General features: G+C 46.8%; 1 protein-coding gene across 1 annotated transcript in view; it reads left to right on the forward strand.

Annotated features, from left to right (window-relative positions):
* ABCA4 (ATP binding cassette subfamily A member 4) overlaps positions 1-23,162 on the forward strand; it is a 126,490-nt gene that overhangs the window by 18,173 nt on the left and 85,155 nt on the right. Inside the window, exons 6-11 of the mRNA XM_003784271.3 lie at positions 1,453-1,650; positions 13,300-13,389; positions 16,188-16,428; positions 17,384-17,523; positions 18,137-18,253; positions 19,216-19,413. Coding sequence (XP_003784319.2) covers positions 1,453-1,650; positions 13,300-13,389; positions 16,188-16,428; positions 17,384-17,523; positions 18,137-18,253; positions 19,216-19,413 — 984 coding nt within the window. The remainder of the gene's footprint in view (positions 1-1,452; positions 1,651-13,299; positions 13,390-16,187; positions 16,429-17,383; positions 17,524-18,136; positions 18,254-19,215; positions 19,414-23,162) is intronic.

Genomic DNA, 23,162 nt, shown 5'->3' on the forward strand with positions numbered 1-23,162 from the left:
CTTGGGTGTCCAGTGATGGGGTGATTTGTGCATAGCTATAGAGCTGGAAATGGCCAGAGCCAGAGCAGAGTCCCCGTCTTCTCCATTCTGATCCAGTGTTTCCTGCCCCAGTTCAGTGGCTCTCGAAGTCCAAAGAGGTTGCTAGGAATGCAAATCCCCAGGCCCCAACCCAGACTGACTGAGCCCAACACTCTGGGATGGGGCCTAGCGATCTGCGTTTGAACAAGCTTTCCAGGTGGTTCTGCTGGCTTCCCAGCCCCCAGCCTGGGTTTAGGTTCTTAGTGTGATGAACTTAATAAGAATGCGAGATGGGCAGCAGCCGACTCCCCGGGGCCAGCTCTGCTCCTCCTCCAGACTCCCCGGGAGACAGAGACATAGCAGAATGTCAGGGCTTGTGGCTGTCCTGACATAATCTGAGCCAGAGGAAGGGGGGCCCTGCCCCACCTGGTCAGGAAGCTCCTGGAGGGGGGGTTTCACGCCAGTTGTCAGCACAGTGTGGCCCATACCTGCTTTTCTGCCTTCTCAGAGGTTTTCACAGAGACTAGACAAGGGAATCTGAGGGTCGGCCCAGGGGCGGCGTGAGCACAGCCCCCACAGTGCCCAGGCCCTGGCCAGTCCCCCCTCACGCCCACTGAGGGCACAGTATTGGCAGCGGGCACAGTATTGGCAGCAGCCACAGCTCATTTTCCCCTTTGCTTTCTCTTCAGCTCATAAAACTCAAGCCCTGGCAATGCCTATGATGACTTCTAGTTGGTAATAAAAGGGAGATGGAGATAAGGGCAGGAATTTAGGGGAAATTTCTTTCCAGTTCCTTGCTGACGTGACATTTGGTGTCTAGTGCCATGCCTCTGGCGTCAGGGCTGACGCCTTTCATGTGGGAGAACAAGGGCCCAGGTCCCCAGATTGTACCTGTAGTCAGCATTATTAACTCCGATTAGCTGAGGCTCCCCATCAGCAGGCCTGAGCCTCCTGGGCCCTATGAGGCCCGGCCTACCCACCTGACCTGCATACCCGGCTTCCTCTGTGACCCTAGGGCCCACCTGGCTTCTTAGCCCCTTGGTCTATGCACCAGCCTCTCTTCTAGCCCCCAGGTTCTACCTGGCACTGTGCTCCCTCCTCTCCAGAACTGTCAGCAGGAGGCTGAGGCAGGATGGTCTCAAACTCCTAAACTCAAGCAATCTACCTGCCTCAGCCTCCCATGGTGCTAGAATTACAGGCATGAGCCACTGTGCCTGGGTCCTCTTCCACATTTAGAGAATCCTTGTGATTACCTTGGACCCACTCAGAAAATCCAGAATAATCTGTTTATTTAAAACCAGCTCGTTAGCCAACTTAATCCCCCTTGTAATCTTTGTCCCCCTCGCCCTGTAACATGATGCATCCTCAGTTCTGTGGGTCGGTACTTGGACATCCCTTTCCCTACCTCAGTGTTGCCTCTCCTCCTCTCTGCAGTTTGCTCACGGAGTCCCAGACCTGGCGCTAAAGGACATTGCCTGCAGCAAGGCCCTCCTGGAGCGCTTCATCATCTTCAGCCAGCGACACGGGGCAGAGACAGTGCACCAAGCCATGTGTCCCCTCTCCCAGGGCACCCTCCAGTGGGTAGAGGATGCTCTCTATGCCAATGTGGACTTCTTCAAGCTCTTCCGTGTGGTAAGAGAGGGGTGTAGCTGTAATGGAAGGTGATTCCTCAGGCAGCTGGGCCTCATGAGTTGATCTTGGGGACAGCATGAGCCTGATGTTCAGGACAGTCCTTGACAAAGCTCTGGACTCCCAGGACCCGATATAGTATTTCTAGAACAGTGATTTCAGGGACCCAGAAATCTCTATTCGGTTGCCATTAGCTATGTGGTTGTTGTGTGTTTGTGTCCACTTCAGACATGGGCTAAATCCTCTTTACCCATGAAGGAAGGAGGTGGCTTGGTTTGACTCCCTGCCCTACCATTTCCTAGCTGGGTGATTATGGGCAAGATATTTAACCTTTCCTGAGCCCATTACCCATCTATACAACAAAATACAGAGTTGCAGGGAAGATACAGGAAAAAATGTATGCAAAGTATTTAACACATTGCAGTAAATGAGGACTGTGTGCTCTTTCCTCTGGATCTGGTGTCAACCTCAAAGGCTGCTGATTCTAGATGGAAAAAAATGACGGGGAAAGTTTGGTAGTCTCAACAATTTGGAAAGCCTTGAGCTCAACCCTCAACTCAGACAAACTGCTTGGGACCTGATAATATATCCTCCCTCACTGGAAGGATAAGATGAGAAAGAATTTTATAAAGGAGGTACAGAGGTTCTCAACGTGCAGAGTGCATGAAAATCATCAAAGAAGGGGACAAAAGATGCAGGTTCCAAGTTCCCCAGCCCAGAGACTCTAACCAGGGAACTGGGTTGGGCTCAGGAGGTTCCCATGGGGGTCATTGTAGGCCACACTTTCAGAAACACTGTCTGAATCTTTCAGTACAGATAATAGATGTAGTATTTCTAGCACTAAGTTGTGTTTTTTCTTCTATCTACATTTTAATTTCTGGAACTGTGTTGTAAGGAATGTCAATCACTAAGAACTTGATGGGGAAATTTGTCTTTTGCCTTTTTTACGGATACTCTTTCAAATCCCAGCAATCCCACTCTTAGATTGTCTTACAAAGCAAGCTGAAGTCTTTTAAGATGAAACCAAATAAGCAAGACCCTCCAGTTTCTGGCAGTGTTTATACTTAAGCCCTTCCAAAGTGTGACTTTCCCTTAGTGAGTTACTCTATAATTTTCCCCGCTTATAAGGGTGGGCCTCCAGCGTGGGACAGAGGGGTCAGGACCTAGGAATCCCCCATTACTGCAAGCCTAGGACCTTAGGAAGAACAAAAAGCCATGTGGTCCAAATGTGTCTATCCAAAATTTAAAAAGGAACCCCATTTTGGACACGCTCCTTGGTTTCTTTTCAGAATCAGACAGAAAAGTGAGTAAAGTAACAAAGATTCCTTATTCTGGGCAGCTGAAGTCAGCTAGGAGACCAGTGCCTGTGTTTGCAGAGCCATCAGAGGCTCCCTGGTAGGTGTTCTTGGCCCTGTGTGCTCTGCAGAATGGGCAGAGTACACAATGCCTGTGTACCTAGGCTTTGCTGGCAGAGCCCAGCATGGTGCAATCCTCTTGTGACTACGATGGAAATGGGGTCGTCCTTCTCTTCTTGAAGCACCACAGGCACCGGTATAGGTAACTTTACGTTCTGGTGCATGACCATCAATTCTCGAAGGACAGACATGGATACAGCAGGATAAACGGACACCCAGGCAAAACTTCCCATTGATGACTGGACCCAAAAAACTCAGGTCACTGGTTTCAGAATGTTTATTTATTAGACAAGAAAGACCGGAAAGCCTTTCCTTCTGCCCTTACCCACTGTCTCGGCAAACTCTAAAGTTCAGAAACTCTGGGCTGACTTTGACCATTTGCCCTTACTGACCTCGGGTGGGTCCTAGGTCCTCACTTGCTGCCTCTGTATGCATGTCCAGTGCTCGACCTGTGTCATGCACCTGTGAGGGGCCAGGCACAGTGCCAAGGCCGAGGCTCCAACCACAAACCACCTGCCCCTGCTGTACTCACAGTAGACCAAAGACAAATAGACAGGCCATTTCACAGCAGTGCAGCTTGGCAAGGTCGGAGCCAGCAACATTTGTCCCCTACAGCAGGAGTTCCCAGCCTTGGCTGCACATCAGATCCCCTAGGGAGCTTTTAGAAACTTCAAATGCTTGGCCCCCACCCCCAGAGTTTCTGAGTCTGTTGGCCTAGGGCGCAGCCCGGACTTCACTATTTTTAAAAGTGTCCTAAGGTAATTTCAATGTCCAGCCAGGATTAAGAATTCCTGACCTAGGACATAGAAATTTGATTTGCTATCTCAATTTCTGTAGATGACACAAAGCAATGATAGTGCCCCAAACACCTCTGAAGCTTCAAAGAATGGTGATTTGATGGCACCCTAAGACCAGGGTGCCGTGGGGACACATCCTCCTTCCTGCATGTATAACAAGCAGGTGAGCTGAGAGCCTGCAGTGGACCTGGACCCCACCTAGGGGGTAAAGCCCCAGTGAAGCCCAGCCTTGGTTGGCCTCTGAGGACTACGCCTCCTTGCCGTCCTCTCACTCCTGTTTCCGTCTCTGTGGCAAAAAACCTAACCAAACCAGGACACATGCCCCCAAGCAAGGAAGACAAACACCCTGTCTAGTCTTCAGGTGCCCTTGAAATGCGCTTTTACAAAAAGACTATGTTTTAAAAAAGATACACTAATAAAAAAATCTAAAAGAAATTGCAGGCATTAAGATGGGCTTTGAATTTATTGCTCCTGAACCCATCCTATTAGTATTGGTAGAAAAACAAGCCTGAGGCAGGCACAGGAAGGCTTAGGGAAGACCCTCCGACCCTCTGAGAGGAGCCGGCCGGGCAGGGACACGGCTGTTATTGCAGCTGGCTGGCTAGCAGCCACACCAAGCTGCATGCAGGAGGCTGTGCCTTCTGTCCCAGGCTGTTTCCCATAGACACGTGGGCCAGTGAGTAAATAAGGTTGTATTAAATACCAAATCAGTTCTCCTTAATGAAGAAAGAGGGAAAATCTCAGTAAACCACTGTGACAGCACCTGCCCCATTGTGTAAGGAGCTGGGGTGTGGGGGCCACCTCCTAGGCCTGGGAACCTGCAGGGCCCAGAGAATCAGAGAGGGGGACATGAGGTTAGCACCAACTGAGACCAGCTGTGTTTTCTTCGGTTCCTTGGAGATCAGAAGTGTTGTCATCCTCAAATAATCCAAATACTGTCCCACAACCTTACTCCATCCCATCCATCCCCCCCCTACACTCACACTTATCCACACACCACTGCACAAGTTCACTTGCAAGTGTGCACACACACAAATTGGTGACCTTGGTGGGCTGAGAAGACCCAAGAAGCCAGGCGACTGGATTTTCTCTAAGGAAGTTCAGGGCCTCCTGGTTTCACCTCAGCTGAGACAGTTTGAAGGAGCTTGTCTTCACCTGTAGCCTTTTCAGGCTCAAGACCCTCAACTTGAAACCCAGAAGCTCAGCCCTGGGCCCAAGGTATCATTACTGCCAACACTACCTGAAATGTTTTGCACCTCGTAAAAAAATGGAGTGTCAGTTTCCGGTGAGGGGCTGGGAGGTTTCCCATCTGATTTGGCCCAGGGCACGCAGGGCCCTCCCGCCCCTCCTCCTCCTCCCTCCTCCCCTCTCCCCTCTGCAATCCTTCCTGTTTTCTCTCAGACTCTGGTGCACAGCTTTGAAATCTTGCTGAGAAGCAAATCTGTCCCTTCTGCTTTGAATGTTTATTTGTGGAAGTTCGGCAGGAGAACCGAGGCGGGTGCCAAGACCTGCCATAGTGCTGGGAAATCTGAGTTTCCCGCCTTCCCCCCTTCTCAGAGGAAGTTGATAGAGGAAATTTGGCCTCCTCGGCCTTTTGGCTCATGGTTTTCCCCTTTGTGAAAGCGTCCATTGCCCGTGATTCAGCTTTCTCTCCCTTCCCTCGGCTACTACTCTATTGTGGTTTTGGCTTTTCTGACTTCATTTCACCCACCTCTCTTTGGCTACAGGGTGGCTGAACCTTGAGTTCCAGGGGAGGGAAAGGCCTGGTCCTGGGGTCCTGGGGTCCTGACTGCGTGTTCCGGTCAATGTCCTGTGTCGTTCTTGGCTTTGCTCCCTGAATTCCTGAGTTGCTGGGGATGTGCGTGGGTGGACTGTCCCTGTCCAGGGAGAGCCAGCCCTGGGTCCCTCTCTCTGGATCACTCATTTCAGTTTGTTAAATTTCAGCTATGTGCTTCAATTTACGGATGGAGATGGCTGTGTCAAAAGGCTCTGGGAAAGCCCCTGCGCCTCCAGGGTTTTACACTGAGGTCCTGTTAATAACTTAACCTCATGATTTCCTCTTTCGATTTTTAAATCCATGGACCGTCAACTTTCTCCCTCTTCTGTGTGAGGGTTTGGGAGGGAAGACGATGCCTGAGTGTTTCGGCAGCACCTGAAAGCAGCAGAGCTGTTAGGAGGAAACAAAACTTAAGTCACAAAATAGGAAAAAAGCTATTTTTTTTGAAAAATGCGAAGCCACAACAAGTATATTTGACTTACAGCATTAGCATTTGTTCTGCCACCGTCTAAAAACATCTGTGCCTATTACAATCAAAATTTCTCTTGGGTGAATGGATTTCAGTAAAGAAGAAATCAATAACTGGAAGAGAGAACCTTTCATGGACTCTGACTTTAGACCTACTGGCCTGATGGTCGTTTGCCTACGTTCATTTCTGTGAGGCTCCAAGGTTGCAGCATGGACAGGACAGATCAGGTGGTGTTTTGATGGATTTACAAAGAAAGAAATACAAGTCAAAACTTAAAGTCACTTAGGACACAAGCAGACCTCTGGGAAGGCTGCTGTTTGGGATAATGGGTCCTGAGGTCTTGGCCTTGGTACCGTGAGTACAGATTGGTCACCTACAGTGTGTGCCGGTGTGTTAGCATCATAGTAAGTTGGCTTCAAGAAATATTTGCCTTTCACTATGTTTCTTCTCTACAGAATAGTAGCTCCTAAACTTTTTAGGGATTAGGGTGACCTTTGAGAATCTGATGACAGCGCAGATCTCCCAGGTGGGGGGTGGATGGAGCCACTGAAGCCAGATACCGGGTTAAGAGCTTTTTGCATTAAAATTTCTTTTTACTTACCATTAATAGGCATCCTTTTCTAAGAGTTCTCAATATAACCACAGACTCTGCCGCAACTCTCTTTTTGAAGTAATCAGCATCTCGCTGAGTGAGGACCCAAGGGTAAAAGGCCCAGCGGCCTGGGCAGCATCCCCACCAGGGGGCAACGGGCATGTCCTGGTGCCCAAGAGAAAGGGAGCTGTCTCTGCACCTGACTGGCTGTCATTTATAGAGGATCTCAGCCTCCCCACTGCAGTGAAACTCACATTAGGGAAGAGATGGAAAAATAGTTTGAAACAAAAAGTTTTGCTCTTTCCAGAAGAGGAGCACAACCATTTTTCAGGGCCCCTTTGCTCCCTCATATCCTGCTTCCTTAGACCCTCAGACTAGGAGGAGGGCTGACTCAAGGAGTGACCTTTTGACTGCCCCTAGATTCCAAGCTCAGTTTTGCTTTCATTAACCACAGATACTAGGCAGAGAGAAAAAGGCCTCGTTTCTGGTAAGCCAGAGTCCCGTAACTTGTCTGTTCACATACCCTAGAGCCCACCCCCAAGCTCAGACACTCAGCTCCCTCCAGTCCTGGGAGACAGCACGTCTCTGTGACCTCCTGGTAGAGACAGTTTGGCATGTCCCCCCTCCACCCCTACCCCCACCCAGTGACTGAGTCTGAATTCTCCACTCATGACGCATTTCCTAGCACGCAGGGTGTCCCCTCCTAGTTGCCCCCTCATCACTGAAGCTGGTTTCCTCTCTTTTCATCTGATGCTTAACAACTGTCAGGTTGCAACAAATATGCTTCAAATCCACATTCTCCCAGTTGCCTAGCAACAACTTCCCTCCCGGATAAATGTGGGTTTCCTGTGGCTCAGCCCAGCACTGTCTGACCACCTCTTCTGCTGCTTTTCACCTCGGCTCTGGGTTCTTTCAAGACTGCAGCTCATCCTTCATTTCCGAACCTTCCACTGGCTTCCAGAAGCCATGTCTTCCCCGTAAAGACACTTTTAACATACTCACCTTTGTGCTAGGTATATCCTCAACTTACAAATTAATGCTGCTTCCAGAGTGTCCTCTTTGAATCACAGAAAGTCAAGAAACAAAACTTCAACTCGTAAGACGTTTCATGTACTGTAAAGCTTAGTGGCCTCTATTGATTAACCCATTGGATCCAAAGCATCAGCAAACGCGGCTCAAACATGATTTTTAAGAAGATATGCTTTATTCTGCAAAGGAGAAAGAAAAAATATTACACAGTCCCAAAGTTGGGACATGTTTTTGATTCCTGAGAACAGAGGCTTCTTAGAGCCAACATCTTCTTTGCTATTGGCTAGGACCTATGTTAATTTCTTAAATATAGATGACAAAACCTAGGGACCCCTCAGACCAACCTCAGTTCATAGAGACATACCCCATCCATAGCCCTATTTGTATGTCCAGGCTTCCTTGAGAGGTATAATTAGACCTTGAACTTGGGTTGGCAGTGCTGAGACCAGCCATGACATGGAAGGGTTATTTGTTACTTGGGAAATGTGACAACTTGCTGGGTATAGGAAGGCACTGGTGTGTGAGAGTGTGTGTGTGTATGTGTGTGAGATGACACTTGCCATTTTAATCTGTGACCTTTTTTCCAGAAATGTTTTCACATTTCCTAACAAATAAATGTACAGTCTTCTTCCAGTTCTTTTGGTACGAACAATTCATGTGAATTTGAAGAGTCAGTGAGGGAACCAAGGGGAGAGGAGAGCCTTGGGAAAGATATTTTATAATTTATGGCAACCTCAGCCACACAGTTGTGAACAGGTACACACAGACAGCTCCCTAGGGTCCAGGCACTGCTCAGAGGTGTGAAGACAAAGTGTGAATACAAGGCCCGCACGCTCCACCATCTTCACTGCAAAGAGCAAGAAAGGGAATGACCGCTCTATGCCCATGCACACAGCTTCAGCTTAGTAAATGTTTGATTGATGAATATTATTAGATTATTAACAAGATTGAAAAAGAAAATGTTGATGGGCGGCGCCTGTGGCTCAAAAGGGTAGGGCACTGGCCCCATATGCCGGAGGTGGTGGCTTCCAACCCAGCCCCTGCCCCCCAAAAAGAAAATATTGACCAGACAGAAAAATGCATCTTGAACTGTTATTTCTCCTATTCGCCCTCCCCCAAATTCCTGGCCCTGTTCTTATCTGGCTATCTTTCTAGTCACTCTGGCCTGCTGACTCTCCTCACGTACCTCCCTCCAACTGAAATTCCTGGCCCTCCCCTTCCAACCACCCTCACCCTTGGAATCATCAGCCTTTCTCTTTACAAACATCTACTCAAGTGTCACCCTCCCAGTCCCCAGGTGGAACTAACTGTTCCCTCCCTGTAAGTCACTGTTATGCGGTTAGGTAGAGGGGTCTCTTGGGGAACCCAAAACTGCAATGGACTGTTATCTCTTTTCTACTAGATTATAGTTTATTTGGTCATTAATTGTTATAACACACATCTATGGAGCACCTACTGTGTATCATGCCCTGAAGATGTAAAAATAAAATTAAGCTTGTCTCTATGTTTAATGAGTTTACAGAGTACAGATAACTACAAACTAATAGCACAGTCAGGCATAGTGGCTCATGCCTGTAATCCCAGCACTCTGGGAGGCCAAGGCAGGGAGATTGCTTGAGCTCAGGAGTTCCAGGTCAGCCTGACCAAGAGCAAAACCTTATCTCTATTAAAAATAGAAAAACTAGCTGGGCATAGTCATGGGCACTCAAGAGGCCCATAGTCTCAGCTACTCAAGAGGCTGAGGCAGAGGCTGTCTTGAATCCAAGAGATTGAGGTTGCTATGAGCTATGATGATGCCACAGTACTCTACCCAGGGAAATAGAGTTAAACTCTGTCTCAAAAAAAAAAAAATAGCCACAATAAAGTGATAAATAAATACACAGAGGATTCTAGGAGCAGCTAGCAGGGGCACCTAGGCTGTGGGTAAAGAGGACAGGACTAGCATGGTGATGGGGGAGAAGGTTTTCTGGAGAAGGTGAGGTGGTTTCACTGAGTTGACTCTGGCCAGTCGGGGTGGAGTGAAGGTGAGGTGGTCTGGGGTGGGTGGGTTGTTTTATCTATTAGGATCCAAAGTCACATTCATTGTGTCTAAGGGCCACAAGCTTTGCAGAAGCCTATAAAAATATTTGAGACATGAAGGTGAAAAATGTGGGCTCCAAAATACAAAGAAAAAGACTTGAAATTATAATTAATGAACATAAAATTGAACATCTAAGGAAGGAAATGTTATTCAACGTCTTTCTTAAATTTAGAGTAGCAGATCCCAGAATACTGTCATTTTGTTCCATGTGGTTTTGTTATAACATTGATGGGGAAAGAAATTGATTCCTGTCCAGGGCCACAGTTAGCGTGGCACTTTCCCCAGGTGCTTGTGGGTTTTACTCAGGTTTCCTCCCACATCCCAAAGACGTGAGCCTTAGTGACTTGGTGTGTCTACATGGTTGCTGCGCGGGTGAGCATGGCTGTGTGAGTGAGCAGGCCCTGAGATGAATGGCTTCCAGTCTGGGGGGCCTCCCTTGTTGCCTGAGCTGCCAGAGAGGCTCTGACCACCCACGATCCTGAACTGGGTAAACAATTATCTTATTTATATTTATTGTTTCTTAAATGTACATAGAGCTCACATTTATTTCAATGTTTAATATTAGAAGTGTTTTTTGGTCTTTATTTTGAAGTTTGGTGATATTTGAAGTTTGGTGACCGGAAATATGCCACAGAACTTAATTCTCATTTGCATCCATTAGCTGATGGCAAAGTTGGTTTTGTTTCATGGAGTTTACGTGACTATGAGATTCAAACATCAGTTTGCAGTTCAAGTTTTCTCACTTTAAAAACATTCTGAGGTAATCACAATGATTGCTGAGAAATCGTAGCAGAGCATTCAGTCAATGAGTTGCTCAAAGCCAAATAATTTCCAAAGTAAAATTAAGAAGCTTAAAAAATATACATCTCTATAGACACAGATATACACATAGAAATGGGAATGGAGACAGGTACTTTCCAATATCTTCACCTGACATGGGGTGGCATCTTGAGATCAGAGTAACTCCAGAGCCTGTGGAGTATCAGGTATATAAACAATTATGAGCAATCTCTTATTGTTGTAGAAAGAACATTCATTCATTCATTCACTGACTACCAAGAGTCTACCGTGTGTGGAGCACACAGATACAATCTCTGCCTTACATGAGGCTGAGAGTCTAACAAGAGAGACAGAGGACAAGAAAACAACAGAGTAATTAACCATGGTGAGGCATGTCCAGAAGGAAATGAATATGGCGACTTAAGAGAACCTAACAGGGCAAGGGTAGGCAAAAGGCATAGAAAAAGGAACATCTGCGTCTCCTTGGGGGACAACCATCTTTCACATAGGTGGTTGTGCTAGAAATGAGGCTTGAGGGATGAGCAGAAGTTTGCCAGACAGAGAAGACTTGGGGGAAATGGAGCACAGAGCCAGGGGCATGTGAGGGAGGTGGGAAGAAGCCAGGTGTGGCAGAGAGACACAGGGAAGAAGGCTAGAGAGGGAGCCACACTCCAGCACAGGAGAGGCCGGGGTGTCCAGGACTGATGCTGGCCTTCTCTGGAGACAGTAGGGAGCCAGGGAAGATGTTTGAGCAGCAGCAGTGGTGTGATTGGACTAGACTGACTGGCAACTCAGGCCCCAGTGAGGAAGATGCATTGGAAAGGAGGGGCCTAGAGGCCTGGGGACCAGCCAGAAGACTATTTGGATGAAATATTCCAGGAGAGAAGCGAGCAATGGCAGTCCTACTGGGGAAGAAAAGCAAACGATAGGGAGAGTATTTCTTAGTATCTATTCATTCAGCAATTTATTTGTTTTTGCACACACACAATCTTTTTTGTTATTAAAACTTTTTATTATAGAAATGAGTATAAAAGTAGAGTGAATAATATCATGAACTCCCATGAATGCATCACCTACCATCAATTATTACTGGTGTTTGGCTGTTCTTGTTTGAACATTCTCCACTCTTGTTTCCTAAAGTTTTTTGAAGCAAACCACAGATAACATATCATTTCACCTTCTATACTTCTCTGTGTGTCTCTAACACAAAAGCACTTCTATGTTTTAACACAATCACAAGGCTGTGATCACACCCAACAAAAGTAATTAATTCCTTAATATTATCTAATACCCGGTCCCTGTCCCCTTCCCCCCAATTGTTATAGCAGGTTTGTTCCGATCACAGTCAAAATCCACACGTGGCATCTTACACATGATATATCCTTTGGGTCCCTTTTCACCCCTAATTTTGGTGAGGTGGTCAGCAGGAGGCCAGCCAAATTCGGGGTGACTTGCCCTTGGCACGTTTTCACCTACTTGCTTCCTCCCTTCCTGCCCGCCCTGCTCAGTCCCACCCTCCCATGGGAAAAGCAGGAAGTACAGAGCTTTGCCAATGTACAGTGACACAATTTCCAAAGTGTTTAAAAGAAGTCCTGGCAAGACAATGCATAGGCCCAGTGCTCTGGTTAAAGAGGGAAAACACTTCTCAGTGGGATGGTTTCCATGGTAGCTCTGCTGTGCTGTCCTCTGGAAATCCTTCCCAGTTGCTTTGCATTGCTCACATGTAACAAAGCCTTTCATTGGTCATTTAAGACAACATCTCTCACACATAACAAAGCCTTCCATTGGTCATTTAGGACTACCTCTCTGTTGAAGAGCTGAGGCTTATCCTGCAAGCTTGATAAAATGCAGATGCCCAGGACTCATTCTAGACCTGCTCAAGAGGCATGCTGGAGTTGGGAAACTACTGTCTTAAAACTTAGAGCTCTGTCCTAAAAGACCCTTACTGATCTTGATTAGTGATTCAATCAGCTTTGAAACATGGAGAATGAAGTTAAGCAGGAGTTGAACTTGGTTTCCAGAAAGGAAAGTGTTCCCATCAGGCTCTGGGGTTGGAAGCAGCTAACTTGCAGGCTCCCACGTTCCCTACCTAGGTGGAACAGGCATGGACAGTTCTGAGCTGTTGCATGGGGCTGGGTTATCAGAACACTGATGTGAACAGGAGATTCTACAAGGGAACATCTCTCTGACTCCTGCCAGCTACACCCTTAAAACAGAGGTGATGTGAGGAGCCAAATTTCCCAGGTGAGAGTAGCATGGAATAGAAGAAGAGGCACAACCTGTCTGAAAGAGACACAGAAAGAAAATGATGTGAACAAGGATGTGGCAGCTCGGTAATGTCACAAAGCTCCGCGGGGACCTGATGGGCACTCCGGGTTCACAGCCCTCTTCACAGTCCGTGCTGTGCTTTGTTTTTCTCCCTCCAGAAGTCTTGCTTTGTGTCACTACACCAGCAGTTGGGATCACTTTGGTGTATTTAACATAACCATGAATCTGTGATTGACAAACTTAGCAGGGTGACTTGAAGATAGAGCCTTTGATTTTCTCAGTTAAATAACTTTGTTTCTGAAAGCAACCTTGCAGAAAAGGTTCTGCCACCAGAAAGAAGCAAGGGGATGTTTTCAAGCATACAGGACATCAGAATGTGTCTCCATGTGTGTATAACTACAAACATATATGTATATTTTAAATATCTTTTTCCAATCCATTTCAGCTTCCTACACTCCTTGACAGCAGTTCTAAAGGTATTGATCTGAGGTCCTGGGGAAGAATATTATCCGACATGTCACCGAGAATTCAAGAGGTGAGTAGCCTGACGGTAGTGATTATAATTTTGTTATGTCTTTCCACCATTTACCATGCTTACTATGTCAAATACTAGTGTAATTGCATCTCAAGCTTGTTCAAGGAGGAACACATTCGACTTTTCTGTGTAGTGATTTTAAAACATCTGTTCCTATCCCAAATTACCTTTGCTCATGGGCAAGAGTCAAAAAGAAAGGAACCAGCCTTCTGATGTCACACTAAGGAAGAAATGCTACTGAAAATAAGCAGCTAACCTGGTGTGGAACTTACAGAGGACTTATCATTAAATCTAAGTCTTTATAACACTGAGGTCTTAAAGTCCACATAAATACAGTAGAACCTCCATAGCTGACCACCTCCCTACACTGCCGACCTCCTTAAATTGACCTAATTTTCATAGACTGGACATGCACCACAGGTACATATCAGTACAGAAGGCCTCATTCCTTATATTGACCACCTCCATGTGTTGACTAGTTTGCAATAGTCCCATGGGTGGTCAACTTACAGAGGTTCTACTGTATACAGCTCGGATGATAACAGCATACACCTCTATAGTGCTTAAAGGCACTGCTCGACATGCTTTATCTACGTTGATTCATTTCATTATAAAGAAAATAATTGAGTTTTTCTGTCATTTTGTAAAAGTTGCACCTGTTTTAATTAGCATCTGGTTCCTTAAGTCTTTTCCCATATATAAATCAATTTCCTACACTCAATAGAAGAGAGGTGCTGGGAATATAATAATGAATTGGTAGAGGTGGTCACTCACTCCTCCAATAGGAAAGAGAGAGGTTAAAAGAAAAAAAAGCAATTCTCTTCAGGTGTGATGAGTATTGTGAATGGGAGGCAAGAGGTGAAACATAATTTCCCCCCCGCTTTTTTCCCCTTCACTATTCCCAGCCGTCTTGGGCTCAACCATCCTAGGAAATTGCATGATTGGAATCTATCTTTATAAAACGAAGCTGACCTTGGCAGCGTATGTGCACTGCTATTCAGGGAAGTCAGAGAAGGCCCATTGTACTGATGACCACCTGCTGCCGTGGGAGTCTCTGTTTAACATTCTTTTCTTCATAGCATTTAAAAAATTCCTATCAGTATAATAAAGTTGAAGTTGATGGAGAATGTAAAAAACTCTCCAAAGCATATTAACACTCCTCGTTCTGAGTGGGAGTTCCAGAAATTGCTTGACTGTCTAGATAGCAAGTCTAATCATTTGGGAACGAGGTTGAAGCAGAGGGCCCAGTTTGTATCAGTGGATACTAGACCACCTGATCCTGGAACAGCCTCTTCATTTCTGAGTGCTTTCACTAAATGAGCAACGTAAGAATGGTAATAACCCCTTACAGGACTGTCATCAGACCCGCTGTTGTTGAAGCAATTTGGGATTCTGACTTTTTTATTGAAGTGTAGACTATGATTACAGGCATGACTCATGGTGTGGATTCTACCTAGCGCTTGTCAGTTTCAGAGGGCAAGTGTTGGCATGTGGACAAAGAGAGGCATGACAGGTAAACATTGCTTATCGCGGTGGGAGAACTCTTTTCAGTCTCACTTGATTGAATTCTGATGGTTTTATAAATTCTCAAGTGCTTTTGAAAGTGAATAATAAGGTGTGTTCGGGGAATAAAAGCAGCATTATTTTTATTTTGCATTTTCCCCTAAAGCAAAGCCAAATGGCATTCTAGGAGCCAAGATGCTGGCAACTCCAGCAGCCCTCCCCTGAGTTCTTGGCATTACTGATCTACCTCGAAAGGGTGAGGCCAGCAGATGGCATGGGCACCCACATGGACAGGAGAAGGCCACCAGCCTCTGAGATGGCACAGAACTTAAAACATGTTTTTCCAATAATGGAGACTTCCTCTCTTCTGTATGTGCTAGTGTTTAAACATACACACACACGTGCAAATGTGAGCACACACAGAAACCATAAACCACACATTTCAGGAAAATGGAAGAATTCACATTTGGTGAAACTAAGCTAGTAAGAGGATAATATTCCAAATATGAGGAATTAAATTCTAAACTATTTGGCCAGGGCCAGGCACAGTGACTCACGTCTGTAATCCCAACACTTGGGAGGTCGAGGTGGGTGGATTGCCTGAGCTCACAGGTTCTAGACCAGCCTGAGCCAGAATGAGACCTTGTCTCTAAAAATAGCCAGGCATTGTGGCAGGCACCTATAGTCCCAGCTACTTGGGAGGCTGAGGCAAAAGAATCACTGAAACCCAGGCGTTTGAGGTTGCTGTGAGTTATGATGCCACAGCACTCTACTGAGGGCAAAAAAATAAAAATAATTAAATGAATGAATATGTCATCATTTTAAAAAATAAAAATAAACTATTTGGCCAGAGAAATGTATTCTGACCTTTTCTTTCTAGAATAGAGCCATTTCCCCATGATTTCCCAATTTTTTCCCAGGATCCCTCATCTTGGAAGGATAACAGAACTGATTTGCTGAAAAATATTCTCTGCATTTCCCTGAGAACACATTTCCAAAGAAATCCAATAAGGGGTACCGGAGAACAGAGGCAACATGAAAGTATTTGGGAGTTGACGCTTCGATTTTCTTTCAGGCTCATGCTAGTCTCCTCCTTTCTGAGTAGATGGCAATAGGTGTTGTTGTTTTCTTTTTCATGGCTGGATGAAAGATCATTGAGAATATGGATGTTTTCTTTTAAATGTTGATGTCAAACATAGTTACAGAAGACTCCCCAGATTGTGGAACTCTGTCTTCACAGTAGATTATGGTTCTTGGCTGCCTTAAAATAACCCAACGCCTTTGCCTTGCCCTAGTTTATCCGCCGGCCAAGTGTTCAAGACTTGCTGTGGGTGACCAGACCCCTCATGCAGAAAGGCGGCCCAGAGACCTTCACACAGCTGGCAAGCATCCTCTCGGACCTCCTGTGCGGATACCCAGAGGGAGGCGGCTCCCGGGTCTTCTCCTTCAACTGGTATGAAGACAATAACTACAAGGTCTTCCTGGGGATTGACTCTGCAAGGAAGGACCCTGTCTATTCTTATGACAAAAGAACAAGTAAGTTTTCTGAATCCTGAATGCAAACTAGCCTGTGATGTGGTTAGCTGATGGTTTAACACTTCTGAGTAAAACCAATCCTTGGTCTATGAGTGGCCTGGGGACAAAGAAATTTATCCCAGAAAGTCCACTTCCTCATGTAGAAAGGGGGCAGGGTTCATAAAGAATTCCGGACGTGAGCAGTGCAAGATCTGAGGCCCACTTGGAAAGGGAACAGAGGGGACACTTCCCACTGATGTAACTGAACTAGGGTTAAGTCCTAGAGGAAGAGAAGAATGACAAATGAGGAAGCAACCCAGTGTGGCAAGCGAGGCCCAGGTCGGGAGGCCCTGGCAGTAAACACAGCAGCAGGATGTTTTTACAAACAGTGCAGTGAAAACCTGTGTGTGGTACGGAGTTGTGTTCCAAACAGCAAGTCTCTCGCAAGTGATCTTGCCTACCTGTCACTATTTAGGGGGACTCCTGTGAGGTAAAGGAGGATGGGGGGGGGGGAATGCAACTGTGTGACCCTCTAGTTAAAAGAGGCAGCAAGGGACACACCAAAAGTAGTTGCCCCTGAGAAGTTAAGCAGCTCAGTGAAGGGAAATTCTGAGGCTCAAACTGGGATTGGAGGGGGGCCTTGCTTGGCCTGTCCGTCTCTTTCATCTGAGAATGGCCTCTGTTCCTTGCAATAATCACAAACAGACTTCTTAGCCTTCTTCTTCCAAAGCAGAATAAACCACAGGGCAAGCCCTGTCCTTTGTTTCTCTGATGAGGCCGTTATTTAGAGGAACTGTGGCATTTTGTTGCTAATGATGAGCTTGTTATTGGTGGGGTCCAGCCTATTAATTGAGGTTATTCTTCAAATCCTCCAGCACGGAGTTGAATGAGACATGTGATGTGGATACACTAATGACTATGTTTAGTTACTAGCAACGGGAAGTTTCTATAAAATCTCTCCCTTCTCTCCTGGCAGCATCCTTTTGTAACGCCTTGATCCACAGCCTGGAGTCAAACCCTTTAACCAAAATAGCCTGGAGGGCAGCAAAGCCTTTGGTGATGGGAAAAATCCTCTTTACTCCCGATTCCCCTGGGGCGCGAAGGATACTGAAAAATGTAAGATCCCAGCTGGTCTTGCCCTTGGACCTTGGACCTCCCAGAAGAATGCTGTGTGTGTGCGCGCATGTATATTTTTTAATGTGCCCTCCTGGCAGCAAGTCTCATGTTGTGCTTTGCTAAGTGGACTCTCGGGTTTCCTCCCCCATCCACAGTCATCATTGGAATGCTTTGCTCCAGTGCCCCTGCCCGGGCCCTCCCTCTCTACTGCAGCCTACAATGAGGTTTTCTGTCCCACTGCTTGAATTATATCCCTAATGGAAGGGTTTGCAATTCTCTGAAGCCTGGCTACCAGGAACAGGCAAAGATAGGGAGGAAGGGAGGAAGAGCATTTCTTCATAGGCAGCTCAGAACTAGGGTTAATGAGTTTCTGAGACAATAACATCATTAATATTACATGTACCTCTGAGACACTGAGAAATGAGGTGTTCTCCATCCAGGAGACTGGGAAATGGCAGACTGTTCTGGGAAAGGTCAGCAGACTGAGAAAATAAAAACGCTTCCTTGAAAAGCCTTTCCCTAACATGAAGGGACGAGGGGAGGAAAGATGTAACCAGAGGTTCCCTCTCACTTTTTTGCCCCTGTTCTTGTATCTGTCTCTGTCTGGTTTTAGGCCAACTCAACTTTCGAGGAGCTGGAACGGGCTAGGAAGTTGCTCAAAGCCTGGGAAGAAATCGGGCCCCAGATATGGTACTTCTTTGACAAGAGCACACAGATGACCATGATCAGAGTAAGGACGGGTTAGAGGGCGGGGAAGGGAGGGGAGGAGAAGTGCTAGGAAAGTTCCATTTGTTTCCTGGTGAAAAAGCTAACCACCACTGGAGTTAGATCATAATAAGCCGGGTCCAAAGGCCCTAGTTCCAGAAGCTATTACCAAATGGAAGTACTGACTTTGGGGGGATTTCTGTTTCCTGAATCCTAGGTGGGGGCTGCAAGGGGTCTCCAGGACCAGTGGCTTCCTGGAGGTTCTTGCTTTTATGAATTCACGTGAGAGCCTCAGATTCTTTTTTTTTTTTTTTTTTGAGACAGAGCCTCAAGCTGTCCTCCTGGGTAGAGTGCCGTGGCATTACAGCTCACAGCAACCTCCAACTCCTGGGCTCAAGCGAGTCTCCTGCCTCCACCTCCCAAGTAGCTGGGACCACAGGCGCCCGCCACAACGCCTGGCTATTTTTTGGTTGCAGCCGTCATTGTTGTTTGGCGGGTTCAGGCTGGGGATTCGAACCTGCCACCTTAGGTGTACGTGGCTGGCGCCTTAGCCGGTTGAGCTATAGGCGCCGAGCCAGGGCCTCAGATTCAAATGGGCATCTCCCAGGGGGGCAGCTCTATAACTGCAAAGATGGTTGGTCGTTCTCTGGTCTCATTTCCAACTTCATAAAGCCATTTGAAGAATCCTAGATAGCAGGAATAATGAAAAGAAAACACAAAAATCCATAAGAAAAAGAAGGCTTCCCGCATACCTTTTTCTAAGCTTCTCTCTCCTGCCCCATACAGGTCTTTCCTCTGTTCTAAAGACTCATGTATTGGGGAAATGAGATATAGATAGGCACATCTTCCAGAGGAAGGAAACCCACTAGCATTTTAGGAAGACAATAGAGTCTCTACCCCTCACCATTAAAAATTAAAATACCTTAAGAACAAGACCAAAAAATCCTACGGAGTTTCTAAGCTATGACTGTATTTCTTCTTCCCAAGGACACGCTGGGAAACTCAGCAGTAAAAGACTTTTTGAATAGGCAGCTTGGTGAAGAAGGTATCACTGCCGAAGCCATTTTAAACTTCCTCTATACCGGTCCTCGAGAGAGCCGGGATGATGACATGGTCAACTTCGACTGGAGGGACATATTTAACGTCACAGATCGCACCCTACGCCTGGTTAACCGTTACCTGGAGGTAAGAGGAAGCAAGCTACCTGAGGGCCGTGGTGGGCCCTTGAAAACAGCCCATGGGTGAGAGCCTTTAGCAAGTCAAGTGGTCTTGGGTGTAAGCTTTCATTTTCCTTGCTAAAGAAACAAGAATTTCTCATAACCGTAGAATAGATCCAGTCCTCTGACAGCTTAGCCACATGTAAAGCCATCCACTCTTCACGTCTCCTGCCTGCCAGTCATTCCTTGACTCCTCCTTGGCTGTTTCCTCCCTGCTTGTAGTCCCGAAAGCACCCATGTCTGTCCTTAACCCTCTCCGGTCAGCCACTGCTTCAATGACCATCAGTGGCCAGTGTGTGTACACTGAACTTTGAGTTCCAAGGTCCCACTGCTTGCTCTCAGGACACTACTGCTCTCAGGTTCTACAAACACATCAGATTCAACACGTCCAAAAATCAAATTTATGTTTTCCCTCCCCATAAAACCTATGCTCCTCCTGCCTTTCCTATCCTGCTAAATGTCATCAGCTTTTGCCCAAATTCTCAAAGCTAGGGATTTTAGGGACATCCTAAATGTTCTTTCTTCTGCACCCTCCACACAACAGCTGTCATTTACTGCGTGTTGCTTTGTGCCAAACGCTGTGCTAGGTGCTTACACATACGTTAGCTGCCTTCAACCCCCACAGCCCTGTGAAGTGTGCACCACTATCACTGCCACTTTACAGATGCAGAAGCCAAGGCTTACAGAAGTTAAGTAAGATCCCAGGCCACAGCTGTTAGGAGTAGAAAATAGAATGCTGGATTGGGTGTTGAATAGGACGTGCTGAATTCGGAGCCTGCCCTTCAGAGCGCTCTTGCTGAGCTCTGATTCCTCTGCCTCCTCAATTCCTCTCAACACTGCCTCTTGGTTTCCAGGCTTTCTGAGGACCAGAGGCCTTGTCATCTCAGCACCAACCAGTTCTGGGGGCTTCCTCCCTGGACCCCAGGTCCAGCCTCTTTTGGCTCAGGCATTCTTCCACCCTGACACCAGAGTTCCATTCCAATCACACACATCTGTTTGCATCTGTCTCACACTTAATATCTTAATGACTCAATTCCCAAAGAGCACAAGTCCCTTCCAAATCTCCCCCGCCCCACCTGCCCAGAGCCGACTGCCCATTCTGGGCTCGGCCACAGTGGCCCTTTCTCACCCACAGGCTTCCCATGACTCCCAGATTCCACCCTCTGCAAATGCTTTTTTCTCTGCCCATTTATTAGGGCTCTTTTGGTCACAAGCTTTTCTTGCTTAAACAAAAAGAGAATTCATTGGCTGGCATAAGCTTGAAGTTTGGGGGTCTAGGAGCTGAATGCCCCACGAGACCCTGTGTCCTCTAGCTCACACTTCCACGTTCCCTGCCCAGCTTCACCCTCGGCCAGGCCCTCCCCATTGGTGGTGCCTCAGCTATTCCCAGTCCCAGTGGTCCTCTGTGCACCAAAAATTCTTCAGAAAGAGGGAGTGGCTTTCCCATAGCAGAAGCAATACTCCCAGCGAGTTCCCCTATGGGCCTGGCCCCTGTACCCCTCCCTGAGGCTCTCAGGGGATGTGCTCTCTGCTTGAGAGGCTAGGGCCATCTGTCCACCATGGGGGAGGGGGGAGGAGAGACGTGGCATCGCTATGAGCAGGATTATTGCAAAGTGGGGGAGGGTATTTCCCCAAAGAAGAAACACAAGGTGGAAAAGTATATGTCCACCAGAGCCTAGGAAGCCCATCCATCTCCCCATCTGCTGAACAACTCCTGCTCATCTGAGACTCAGCTTTCGAATGTCACTTCTGTTTCTACATAGGGTTAGCCCTTCACTCCTCCGTGTTTGATGGCCCTCTCTCCACATCTCTCTTAGACTCCTGTCCAAGTTAGATCAGAGTTAGGTAGTGCCATCTCTGGCTGAACTGCTGGACTATAATTACTCAGCTTCAGGGAGCACATCTGAGTCATTTTCAAATTTTCATCCCAATATCCTCAGGGAATATCTCCATCTCAGGGCTGACCACACTCATCTGTGGGCCAGGTGTAGGCCCCAAGCCATCTAGAGCCATTAGAAGGTGGAGGGTGCTCTGAGCAATAGGAGAGAGAAGTAGGCTGAGCACCTGCCCATCCTAGACTCGGAGGTCCTGAGGATAACTAGGGAGAAAGAGCCTGGCTCTGTGTGTCATTGGGCTGTCTTGCGGACTCTCTGCTGCCCAAGCACCACCAGAATTTCAACAGAGTGTGTGACCCTCCCTCTCTGGAACTTCCAAAAGACTCTCCAAGTGGCCTTTCAGAAAGTGCCAGTCCTGGCGGCAGCAACAGTGAAGTTCAGGTAATTGCCAAGTGATTCCAAGTTCTGAAGACAAGAATGACCTTCAGTGCTTTCTATAGAACAGATTCCTGGGCATTAGCCCAGATGGACTGATTGAGAATTCCCAGGGAAGAGGCCCATTATACTTGTGGGATCTCACTCACTTGACATCGCCTCCTCTCATGGGGTCTTCTCCTGCTCAGCCCACAGCCCCTCCTCCCAGTCAGTGTTGTCACAACATAGGCAGGCCCCACACAGGGTGTGAATGGAGGAGAGGCCACTCTGTTCCTTTAATCTTGCAGAATGGAGTTCAGTGGCTTTCACGATGTTTTCATGAAGTCTTGTAAAGACTAATACTTGTCTTTTGTTTGACTTGACATTTGTATGATGTCATAAAAGTCTTTTTTGTTGAAGGATTATTTTTTCCCATATAGCTTGTGCTTAATGGAGCCCCAGACACCCAATATATACTTAATACATGTTAATTGCCTAAATGGCTAAGAATTCTATCTCTGGGCCCAGAGTACCCAGGTTCAAATCCCTACTATTTGTGCCTCTGTTTCTACTCTTCAAAATGGGGATATTAATGGTAGTTACCTGATAGGTTTTTTGTGAGAATTAAATGAGCTAATGTATGCAAGACATTGACATACAATAAACACTTAATAAATGTTAACTTTTTATGGCTCGGTGCCTGTAGCACAGTGGTACAGAGCCAACCACATACACTGAGGCTGGAGGGTTTGAACCCGGCCCGGGCCAGCTAAACAACAATGACAACTGCAACAAAAAATAGTTGGGCATCATGGAGGGCACCTGTAGTCCCAACTACTTGGGAGGCAGAGGCACGAGAATCATTTAATCCCAAAAGTTTCAGGTTGCTGTGAGCAGTGACGCCACTGCTCTCTACTGAGTGAGACTTGGTGAGACGCTATCTCAAAAAATAAATAAATATTAACTTTCTGGCCATGTCTGTGGCTCAAAGGAGTAGGGTGCCAGTCCCATATGCCAGAGGTGGAGGTTTCAAACCCAGCCCCAGCCAAAAGCTGCAAAAATAAATATTAACTTTTTAATAAAACACAAAGAAATACTGCTTAGGATGAGGAATGGCATTAGTTCTTGTAAATCAGGCCTCTTCTCCTTCTTTGGGAACAGGAAGCTGCTAATCATATCCAGCCTCAGCCACCCCAGCTTCCAAGGGTCTCTAAGCAAAGATCACTGTAGCACAGGGATCCCTAAGAGGGGTTTTAATGTGGCAGAAGCCTACTGGGAATGATGAGGCAGTTCTGATCTTCCTGCCCTTGGGAGTAGGGGAGTAATGAACTGAAAGGAAGAGATGGTAGCGGGGAAGTGTGAGTGAGAAAGAAAGAAATCACTGCAATGCCTCTTGGATTATTTTTTTTCCTTTGAGACAGTGTCATTCTGTTGCCCTGCCTAGAGGGCTGTGGCATCATCAGGGCTC

The sequence above is a fragment of the Otolemur garnettii genome, unplaced genomic scaffold (genome assembly GCF_000181295.1).
Source record: "Otolemur garnettii isolate 467f Iridium unplaced genomic scaffold, OtoGar3 scaffold00010, whole genome shotgun sequence".
Taxonomy (NCBI): Eukaryota; Metazoa; Chordata; class Mammalia; order Primates; family Galagidae; genus Otolemur; species Otolemur garnettii.